This window comes from Perognathus longimembris, chromosome 2 (genome assembly GCF_023159225.1).
Source record: "Perognathus longimembris pacificus isolate PPM17 chromosome 2, ASM2315922v1, whole genome shotgun sequence".
Lineage (NCBI taxonomy): Eukaryota > Metazoa > Chordata > Mammalia > Rodentia > Heteromyidae > Perognathus > Perognathus longimembris.
Window position 1 is genome coordinate 95,421,831 of NC_063162.1, and position 12,069 is coordinate 95,433,899.

Consider the following 12,069-nt stretch of genomic DNA (forward strand, 5'->3'; position numbering starts at 1 on the left):
TACTAAAAAATAGCTGGCAGATGACTCCAGTCAGGAAGTGTCAATAAGAATGGTTTCCTAGTGGAGAGTGTTCTATTTTTTAAGATAAAAATTTTATATTATAAGTATTTAGTGAAACTGTGACGTAGACAAGTAGAGAAGAGTCAGAAATATATAGGTAAGATTTGGGAAGCCTAGAACTCAGTGGTAAAGCATTTGCCTAGTGTACCTGAGAGTTTGTGTCAATCCTCAGCACTGGGAGATTAAAAAAAAAAAAAGAAACTAAAACAGTAAAGCAGAGAAGGGAGTTTTAGAAACATGTATTTTACACACTACAAAGTTTTTCAGAATGATTTTTAAGTATGTTACTGTTTAGAGATTCTTGACATTTTAATTTGTACATATAGGTTATTATATAAAGAGCATGGTTTTGTCTAGGCCCAGTGAAACACACCTATAAATCTCACCCCTTAAAAATCATGAAGCAAGAAGAACACAAATTATACTCAACTTGTCTGATAAAACACAAACTCAGCATGAATAATTTAATACACAAATATCTATGCATATGAGTTTAACCTTATTATGTATTTTAAGTTGTTATGATAGTTTCAGGTAAAGAAGTAAATTTAATTGGGTGATAATTCCTTGAATTTAATATCCACTTAGTTAACTATAAATAATTTATTGTACAATTATATTTCAAATGGAAATGTTTTAATATATAATACACATTATATGCAATACTTATACATTACATTTCCATTATATATATATAGATATACATATATGCGAAAATAATAGGGTTTTGTACTAGTAATCAAAACTTGTATTCCAGAGCAGTAGTCCCAGTGTTGGCCACTAGATGGCAGGGGTACATTGTTTAACATGAAAGCAACTGGACAAAATTATTTTTTCTTCATAAAAAAACAAGTTGGATAAGAAATGTACACACTGCCTTGCGTATGAAACTGTAACCCCTCTGTACATCACTTTGACAATTAAAAAATAAATGAATTCTTTTAATCCCATGGGAGGAAACAACTGAATGTCCCTGTTCTTTCACATAAAAAAGAATAAAGAATAAAACAACTGTATTTTAAATTTTCTTTTAATGAAATGGATAAGCCCTGTACTCACGTGTAATTATCATAAACCAATGATGCTATAAATATAAATGTAAGGCATATTGTTTTTAAAAGGAGAAATAACACCAACACAATTGAGTGTTGAGAATCTTTTTTAAGTAATTGAGGTTTATTTCCTTACAGTAAACATTTAAGGTATTAGGATTATTACCTGTGGAGAATTTGATCCATGATGCCATTTCCCTCACCCTTTCCACATTGTTTGCCTATTAAATTGGAGCTCTAGAAGTTTCACCTTGAGTTTGGTCATTTATTGTGAAGCCTGCCTTGTTATGTTTGTTGTCTTATATATTCTTGTCTTTTGTCAATCATGGGCTTTGGGAATAGATTCTAATTGGTAGTGCATACTCAATACCACAGTGTATTTGAGTATGACTGCTTTGAGCCAGACAAATTATGCAGTGAAGAAGGGAGTCCTAAGAGAGACACGTTCTTTTCTAACAGAAGGCAGAATGTGATGATTTCATCACAATTGCTATTTCTCATCAACAGAACTGTAAAAGCTACTTTATTTAAAATACCTGTTTTGTACTAAAGTCAAGAGATACACTTTATTAGGATCTGATGCTGTACCAAATTACTAGAGATCAGCAGGCGTTCCTCTTCCTATTTCCTAGAAACATCACGCTATCCAAGATAAGCAAGTCAAGGGCAGATGGATAAATTCTTGTGGTCTTTGAGGAAAAATGGAGAGTTTAATTGACTTTATATTTTTAATTACCAAAACCAAAAAATGTGTATTAGACTTATTTCTTCATCTTTTATCCTATTGAAGATCTTTATAAAATTTATACTGAATGATGATGGTTTCCTTTGTTAATAATTGCATCTTATTTAATGATCAGAAACTGGATATTTAGGGTCAGATTAAATAACTGGCTTTGGTAACATATGATGTTAAAGCACAATATAAGTAGGCATATTATATATGCAACATAGCAAAGGTATGTCCCAATAGAACTTTATTTACAAAATCAGGTTGCTGAGCAGATTTGACCCATTGCTGCAGTTTGTCATTCACTATATGTAGTTTGTCACCAGTCTATCATATGGCAGACAGAAAAGTTTAATTTAGTTTTAATCATTAAATAGAAAAAAATGGGTTTAAAGCTCATATACATAATGGTTTATTCATTAACTAGCAAAGGGATTTTTTGCACTCTGTACTTTCAGCCCTATAACCTCAAGTCCTCATCAAAGTTTTGCAAGGCAACAAACAGTACAAGAAATGTATCCAATGCCCAACGTATGATACTGTAACCTCTCTGTACGTCAGTTTGATAATAAAAATTTGAGAAAAAAAAAAGAAAAGCAGTAGCTTAACAAAAAAAAAAAAGAAAAAAAATGTTTGCACTGATATTAATCATAAAACAGGGAATACTTATTTAAGCAGTAGTCTTGTTTGAAATAAGGAAACTTAATATCTTGCCTGTAGGTTGCCTCTATTGTTTTGTGTTGAACATTTTTATCTTGCTACCTATATTCAATAGTAAAAACTCACATTCAATGAATTCTTGAATATAACATAAATGTCATCTTTGAATAAATGGGTTATGTTACCTTTTTCCCCCCTGGATAATTGAGAAAAGAAAATGATAATGTATTCTTTGATAAGATTGCTGAGCGACAGAGAATAGGAGGTGACATCATTTAAAACTAAATTAAACTTAGAAAAGTGATATAGCATTCTGATGTTTTACACTTTATTTTTGCTAAGCGTTATTTTTGTCCTGATGTATAAATGTCTCATTCTAGAAAGGAGTTGCAAAACTGGACAAATGGAATAAATCTTGAGATTTCAGTTTAACTCTCTGCCGTCCAAAGAAAACAACTGTGTGGCAGCATGGTCTGGAGAATTTGCTTTTGAGTTCTAGGCATGATAGGGTGCCAGGCTTCCCTCAAAAAGTGTTCTCTAAAAATTAGCAATTGATTATAATTTCACCAGAAGTTTTATACTTTTTCCTACAACCTCTTACCAAAAACCTTATATAACTCATCATTTTGTTTCTTTCATATTGAGCTAACCTTAAGGGAGACCTAACATTTTTTTTAAGTAAGTCTATTAAGTGTTCTTCCTTATTTAATGAGTTGGAAGGAAATTGCAAGCTTAGCTCTTCAGTCTCCTGGTCAAACACAGCTAGTATAGGGGGAGAAGTATTTGTTCTGGGCCATCAATAAAATTTCTCCTTGAGGCCCTTTATGGTGGGGAAAGTTAGGGGGCGATAGACCTAGTTGACTTGCAAACCATCTGTTTTCTTGGAAGTATTTAGGGTTTTTCTTTTTAAAAAATCTTTAGAATTTTCTAGAATAAAGAAAAGGTTTTCAAACAGTTCCATAGGACACTTAGTCCTTTGAAATATGTGTCTGGTTTCTAGGAAGATGAGCATTGAGGCAGAACATGAAGCTCCATCGCATTCTGGATTAGACTACAATTCACCAAACATTTCTCTCGGGTATAGCATGCAACTGAGTTGCTTCATTGTAACTCACAGTAGTATTACTTCTGGTAATAGAAAGAAAAAAAAGAACAATTATTATCTTAATGAAATAAAGTATAATGAAATTACAGATAATCTCAATTCTTCTGGCTCAAACATTGGGGATGTTATAAAACTCAAACCAATGATGGTAATAATATTTGCTGTTTATATAACACCACTCTTCAAGGAGCTAAATTAACTTCACAGGTATTGTATAATGAAATCTCACACCACCGCCTGGGAAAGGAAAGTGGATACTTTCATTTTATTAGAAAAGAAGATAGAAGAAATGTGAAATAGCTTATCCACATGTTTAGAAAATGCCACAAATCAAGCTTTCTGCATTTTCCATTCCTTCCTTCCCCCTCAGACCCCCTCCCCCATGTGAATGTCTTTCTTTGCAATGAATACTTATTTGCAATAGGATTACTAATAGGAATATGTTGTACTGGCTGATAGAATATAGAAGTGACAGATTCTCCTACCTCCCCCACGAAGTTTACAATCTAAGTAAGACAAACAAGACAAGACATGAAGCTGCAGCCACTCAGGATAATTTTCACTGCTGAGAACTAGTTGGCTCCTGGTTTCAATTTTTCCACTCAAAGAAATCACATACATATTTCATCCCTTGCATATTTTGGTCATGCATCCGGCTAAGAGCTATAAAGCTATATAATTTTTTTTGAGGGTGGGGGAGTAAGCATTTTATGGGTAATGGATTTGTACATCAGTTACAGCCTGTATCACGGCTAAGCGTTCAGATTGACAGAACACCCACGCTCAGACTTGTTTGTTTTTTGATAAGGAAAATGCCAGTTAACTTCGTCCATATGGGCTTTCCACCAGGATGAGGCTTATGCACAGAGAATGGACAATCACTGGAAAATAAAATGACAAGGATTACAAAACAGAAATACATAGCGAAATTATAGTTTTCCCCTCACTGAAAATGTTTTAAGCACTTAACCACTACTTTTAAAGTTTATCAGTTTTATTTTTAACTAATAGCCTCAGATTTAAACTTAATAGCTTCAGATTTAAACTTTTTATGAATGAATGATTAATATTTTAAGAGATTAGAAATGAAAAATATGCACAGGTTGGAAAATTCTGTAAAGTTCACCATGCGCTGTCCAATTTACATAATAGATTTACTAGAAATGTTAGGACTCATTGGAAATTATTACAAAGCTTTTTTTTTCAAGATAATTGAAGCAATTAGGTCTTTTGATGCCATCTCTGTGATACCTTTTCATTGCTTCTTTTCTTGGGAGCTTGGGAGCTCCTTGTCAATAAAGCACACCTGAGCTTGGTGAATTTTGAAAGGTCTAAGATTTACGCGGTTTGCAGTTTACTGTGTAAGCTTGGCTTCAGCACTTCCCTGGATGGTCCAAAAGGAGATAGGATTTCCAAGGTCAGAAACAATGGCTTTATTACAGCAAACCAACTAGCAGTGACTTTCTCCCCAAGTCTCTTGGGGATGGTAGCCTGTGATGAAAACAATTGCCATCCTAAACAACAGAACTGGGAAATCTAGGCCTAGGGAAAGGAAATCTCTTGTAACAGTATTGTCATAAAACCTGATTAACCTTTACTTAGAAGAAAGAGACCATCTTTGTTAGACAAGGCAAGAAGTCAGCCTCCCCTCTCCTCTGGAGGGAGACACTTCCCCATTGTTCAAGGCTGTTTAGTATTCAAGAATCTTTAAAACATTGCTTGAAAAAATATGTTGGGTTCCTACTTTTAAAATGTTCAAAATCTCAAGAAACTCATGGACAAATGATTTTCCAGGAAAGATTTTCATTAGCATTTCATATGATGACACAAATTTGACAACTGTAGTTCTAATGCAAGAATTAACTATTACAGAATATCTCTAGCATTTTCTTTTTTTAAAAAAATAATTACTTATTTATTGTCAAAGTGGTGTACAGAAGGGTTACAGTTTCATACGTCCTTGTATCTCTGGTGTTTTAAATTAGGAGCTTTTCTCCTGACCGAGTAAACATGCAACTCTATACTTGATAGCATTATCCCTACTCTTCATAATTAATGTTATTTCACCTAGCCCTTAGTTGTTGGTCAAAAAATATTTGGAATGTATTCTAACACATATGATAATTTCACCTACCTGAAAAGTCCTGAGGTATACTACGGTCAATTAAATGCCAATGAATGATGTTTGAGAAAATAAGGGTAACAAATGAATGCAACACCTTAATGAAGAAAACAAGGGTAACAAAAAAATGATATATTCTAGGTAGATGTGAAATTTTGACTTTCTTGTAAGAGGCTCAAGGTTAATTCACTCCATATATTTCATTTTACTGTAATCTTGAGATATTTAGATATGAGTAAACATCCACTAGAGAAGTAATTACTATATAGAGATTTATTTAGTGTAGTAAAAAATAATTATAGCATTGCTAATAAAAGTCATGAATGAATTTAAAGTAAAGATTCTATTGTGTCAAATCAGTATAGTGATTTTACAAATGTCCTAATGCATTTTCAATATCTTACCATCTTTCCATGATGGTACAATTCATATTTTATGAAAGAGCAATAACAGTGGTAATGCAACCAAGGCCTTTAATATTTACTAAACTTGGTTATTGTAGACATAGTATGATGTTATTTTATTTATTAATTGCCAGTCATGGGGCCCGAATTCTGGGACTGGGTGCTCTTCAGTTTGGGGTAGGCTGTTAAAAGTGTTCTCACCAGACAAGAATCTGCAGGTTGCTATAGCATCCAAGAGTGGTTAGCAGGATATCATTCCACTAGCACTCATGTGTTTTTCCAAAGACTCGTGGCGATCTTGGAGAACGTCAGAGATGAAATAACAGATTGTCTTCAAGTGCTTCAGTCCAGCTCTGAATTTAATTGGCACTTCCCTCTTCTACTGTTTATTTCATTAAGCGAAATCTGTTTCCCTTACATCTCCTGCAGAATGTGAAGGATGATGGGCAGCACGTGTGGCGACTCAAGCATTTTAACAAACCCGCCTACTGCAACCTTTGCCTGAACATGCTGATCGGCGTGGGGAAGCAGGGCCTCTGCTGCTCCTGTGAGTGTCATCACCCCCCCCCCCCCCCGTGCCCCAGGAAAGACTCATGGTCATGCCTAGTCCTCTTTGGGGATGGAGTTTTCAGAAGTTTTCCAGACACTGCCTATTCCCGCATGTCAGTTCTTCAGAAGTGTCCAGAATGCTTAGGTGGTTCCAATTTTACCTTTCTCTGTCTCGGGGAAACCCTTCCATTGACAAAGAAGCACATGTTCTAATTCTTCTCTTTACTTTCTATTACTGGAATCAGTAAGAGATTTAAGGATTATTTTGAAATTTTCAAGTAACTTCTTGTTTGTATCTTATTTAGATTTTTCTGTCACCTCTTTTATTCAGAGGGTTTTAATTATTATAAACCAACTACCTCAAATCTTTAATTTTGTGCCAAGTGATCCCAGCACCAAAGGCTCTTCCCTATAATCCTAGCTGCTCAGGAGACTGAGATCTCAGGATTGTAGTTCAAAGCACCCAAGCAGGAATGTCCTTGAGAGTCTTATCTGCAATGAACTATGAAAAGAAAAATCGAGAAGCAGATCTGTGTGCAGCTGTGTAGAGCTGTGGTTCAAGTGATAGAATACTATTATTCTTGAGTAAAGGAAGCTTAGGGGCAGTGCTCAGGCCCTGATTTCAATCTCTAGGACTGGCACACACATATACAGACTTAATCAATTAAAAATAAACTTTCATTTAGACTAAGAAATTTTACATCTTCAGCCCATTATTTTTAAACCTGTCATAAAGAAAATCTCCATATCCAGTTACAAATATTGAAACCCAAGGCACTGGTGTTTTGTAGTTGTTTTACTAGTTTCAGTTCACTTATTTTTGCAAGTTTGGTTTTATTCTTTAATCCAGCACCACCCACCAGGATTATCTAATAAGGTATTGAACAGGTAATTTATGAAATCAACTAAGTCGTTTTCTACCTATAATGTATTTTAAAATAATTTATATTTCCAAATTTTCTGCTAGAGTATCTAGAATACATACCATGCCCTATTCACTAAGGCTGTAGATCTCCATTAGCCCAGGAATTTGTCCACTCTTTTCTTGCTTTGAGTGAAGTTATTAAATTGTGAACTTGTTGGTTTTTTTTGTTTTCCTTTAATTTTGTTGTTTTGATTTTTTGTTTGTTCTAGTACTCAGGGCCTTGCATTCTTGCTTAGCTTTTTTACTCAAGGCTGGCATTCTATCACTTCAGCCACAGCTTCAAGTGATAGAATGCCAGTCTTGGTGCCTAATTAGAAATAAGAGTATCTCAGACTTTTCTTCCTGGGATGGCTTCAAATCTTCATCCTGAAATTTCAGCCTCCTGAATAGCTAGGATTATATGCATGAGCCACTGGTACCTGACCATTATCAAGTTTATTAGTCACATCTAATTCTCATTTAACTAAATCTAGTTTTTAAACGTGACTTCCATACAGTATGTGGTTTTCAGAGTTTCATTTTCATCTAGTACCTTCATTATTAGTATGGGGACATACATTCTCTAATAAGATATATCTAAGAGGACGTATTATCTGATATTAAAGTAGACATGGTGGCTGCCTTCTTAATCTTCACAAGAAAATTGAGTTTACCCCAAATGTACTAATCTCCAGTCATTTTCTATTGTGGCATCTGGGCCAGGGCAAAGCGAGTTGCCCATAGAGTACCACACTTTTATAACCTGATGCTTTTCAAACTGGAAAAAGGGGTGTCTAGGGAGGGGAAAATCTTTGAAAACCAAAAAGATTGATTATGCCCTGAAGCTTTTCTCCAGTGAAGGTGTTTTCTCCTAGGTAGGCATAATAATCAGTTGAAAAAACAAATAATGACTTTTTCAAGAGATGACATCAGAGGAACCATTGCTATTTAACATTTAGTTGCTTTTGCTTAAAAAAAAAAAATCGAAAGAACGGTGGGACATCAGTGGCTCCCTTCTGTAATACTAGCTACTCAGGATGAGATCTGAGGATTGTGGTTCAAAGCCAGCCTGGGCATGAAAGTCCATGAAACTCTTATCTCCTATTAACCACCAGAAAACTGGAAGTGAGGTTGTGGCTCACATGGTTGAGTTCTCGTTTTAAGCTGAAGAACTCAGGTACAGTGCCCAGGCTGAGTTCAAGCCCCACAACAGACAAAAAAAAAAAAAAAAAAAAAAAAAAAATCAAAAGGGAACCAAAAAATAAAATCATTACTCAAAAAAGCTACAAGAAAGAAGTCTATTATGAAACAGAGAAAATGTTCCACTAGAGCTTAAGATTTTCATAATTTTTGCAAACTTTGCTCAAACCTTCTAATGGATGGCTTTTAGCCTTCATATTTATGGCATTGCTACATTTATAAAGAACTTATATGTTAGTGAGTACGCCTATTTTTCCCCTTTCTACTACTATACAGTACATAAATTCAAGGAAGGGAGTAGTCTTTCATCTTTTTAATTTAATTTTTGTCAGTCATGGGGTTTGAACTCTGGGTCTGGAAGCTATCCCTGAGCTCTTCAGGTCAAGGCTAGTGCTCTATCACTTGAGCCATAGCACCAATTCCGGTTTTCTGGTGGTTAATGAAGATAAGAGTCTCACAGCCTTTCCTGTATAGGCTGGCTTTGAAGTAGGATTAGAGGCCTGAGCAACATGCACCCTGACTCATCTTTATTTTTGAAAGTTACTTTGCTTGTAACTATAAAATGTGCATACATTCTTAGTAAGTGAACTCTTAATTCAAATTCGCCTCCAAGGGCTGGGGATATAGCCTAGTGGCAAGAGTGCCTGCCTCATATACATGAGGCCCTAGGTTCGATTCCCCAGCACCACATATACAGAAAACGGCCAGAAGCAGCGCTGTGGCTCAAGTGGCAGAGTGCCAGCCTTGAGCGGGAAGAAGCCAGGGACAGTGCTCAGGCCCTGAGTCCAAGGCCCAGGACTGGCCAAAACAAAACAAAACAAAAACAAACTCGCCTCCAAGTTAAACTTATTGTCTCCTAATCTCTTTACTTCTACTCTCTTCTTTTCAACCCCATTCTGAAGTTGAGCATAGTATCTACTATGTCTTTATTAATTGTATTTAATTGATAAATAATAAATAATAAAGCTGATATACAGAGGGGTCAGTTACATAAGTAATGAGTACATTTCTTTTCTGACAATGTCACCCCCTTTCCTACCCTAGTTCTTCCTCCTCATACCCTCTCTCACAAGTTGTATAAGTCATTTTTAACAGTGTCTAGTGAGTACTACTGCTGCATTTGTTCACTCTCCCTCTATCTGTGCTCCCTTTACTCTCCTAAAGACAGATAAATAAACAAACAAGACCAAAAAAAAATAAAAAAAGCAAGAAAGAAGAAAAAAATAAGAATGGTTTACTGTCATATAAGCAAATGATATCTTAAGAGGTTAAGGATTTTAGTAAAGTAACACAAAATTTGCCACAGATCAAGTTAGAAACAGGTTGCCAAAGACCATATTCCAAAGGCCAGTTACATTATAACATATTCCATGGACATTGTATTTTTTAAATTCTATGAATTATTTTAAAAATAAGGAAATATTTTCTGGTAGATGCTATTGATAAGAACATATGAAACAAGGTATCTGTGAAATGATTGAGTAGAGTCTTATGTAGTTGCTCATGCTCACAATTTTTACCAACGAATGTAGTGACTGAAATAGCCTATATATTATTAATATTGAAATATAGAAATACATTTTCCTCCTCAACCTTGCCAAAAAGAAAACTCACAGATATGAATATTTTAGAGTGTAGATATATTTTAAAGAATGCAAATATGATGTTTTTATTAAGAGATCAGGAAGTTTAATTACTAGATCACATTTTCTTAATGTAAATTAAATCTTGTCATTAGCCACCCAGAAAGCTGAGATCTGAGGATCACTTTTGGAAGTCAGCCTAAGCAAAAATGACTCAGAGAATCCATCTCCAATTAACCAGGAAAGTTCAGGCGAAGGTGTGTCTCAAGTAGTAGAGTACCAGTAATGAGAAAAAAAAGGTGAGCGTGAGTAGAAGGCCCTGAATTCAAACTGTAATATTTGCTAGTGCATACACTCATGTATATATAGACACATATAGACAAAAACACCAAATTAACTTTGTCTTTATGAATATGAAACTCTCAGTTTAGATACATTTTATTAAATCAATACCTGTTTGACTTCTAATTTTACTCAGACTCTAACTATGAAAAAATGAGAGGATACCAAGAAATGTATGCTTTCATTTAATGGCCCAGATTCTGTGTATACAAAAACATATATGTTTGCTTATACATCTCCATGTTTGTATATAACATTTTGCTTATGCAAGCCATATGTCGCCTTGTAAAGATTGTTGTTTTGGGAAACAATGCCATAATGTAAAATGAAAGATGAACATATCCTGCAGACCTGGCATGTACGATGGATTCTATTCAATAGAAACGGGGTAATCAGCCATTAAAGGTTTAGATAAATCAATAGACAAAATATCATAAGCTCATACTTTTCCATGCTTACCAGCCACTGCCATGCCTGTACTTTGCAAAATATAGTTCTTTTCTTTCTAGAAAATGACACCACACCATTTGGCACTCATCAATTTGTCTTTAATATTTTTGTCATCTGGGAATTATTGTGAAAAATTCAAGTGAAGACTGATTTAATTAAGCGTTTCCTGCTATGCTATGATAAAGGAGTCTTGCTTGTTCACATGCATAATATTTCCTGTCCTAATTGGCTTTTTGTATTCCATGGCAAAAAAACAGTCTACTTGGACTTTTCCTTGATATGGCTGATTGGATTGATTAGGGAGCAATGGCTATGAAATGAGGTTCTGTTAATGTCATTCTTTCCCTAGAAAACTACAATCTGGATCAGGATTCTCTCTGAATTTGTATACCTGTTTCCTTTCAGTCTGTAAATACACAGTCCATGAACGCTGTGTGGCTAGAGCGCCTTCTTCTTGCATCAAGACTTATGTGAAGTCCAAAAAGAACACTGATGTAAGTTTGTGGGCTCTGATTGCTTTTCAAAGGTGTGCATAGAGACTCCTCTTACTACAGTACTATTGTTCTTTTCCAGGTCATGCACCATTACTGGGTTGAAGGCAACTGCCCAACCAAATGTGACAAGTGCCACAAAACAGTGAAATGTTACCAGGGGCTGACAGGACTACATTGTGTCTGGTGTCAGATCACAGTGAGTAACTTGTGCAAATGCATTCCCATTGGCTGCCCTCTGGTAGTCCCAGCATACAAAGGTTTCCTAGACATTAGCATAACTACTGTTGAGCAGCTGAAACTTCTAACTTCATCTGGCTTCCAAGGATATACACAGAGGATCAGAACAGTTGTCATAAGTCCAGAAGTACACCATAAAGGCAAAACGACCACATGGTTTTGAGATGGATCAGGACA

General features: G+C 35.1%; 1 protein-coding gene across 6 annotated transcripts in view; it reads left to right on the forward strand.

Moving 5' to 3' along the window:
* Dgkb (diacylglycerol kinase beta) overlaps positions 1-12,069 on the forward strand; it is a 549,587-nt gene that overhangs the window by 127,272 nt on the left and 410,246 nt on the right. For all 6 annotated transcript variants that reach the window (XM_048337833.1, XM_048337834.1, XM_048337835.1 and 3 more), the window contains 3 exons: positions 6,563-6,680; positions 11,567-11,655; positions 11,735-11,851. In XM_048337833.1, coding sequence (XP_048193790.1) covers positions 6,563-6,680; positions 11,567-11,655; positions 11,735-11,851 — 324 coding nt within the window. The remainder of the gene's footprint in view (positions 1-6,562; positions 6,681-11,566; positions 11,656-11,734; positions 11,852-12,069) is intronic.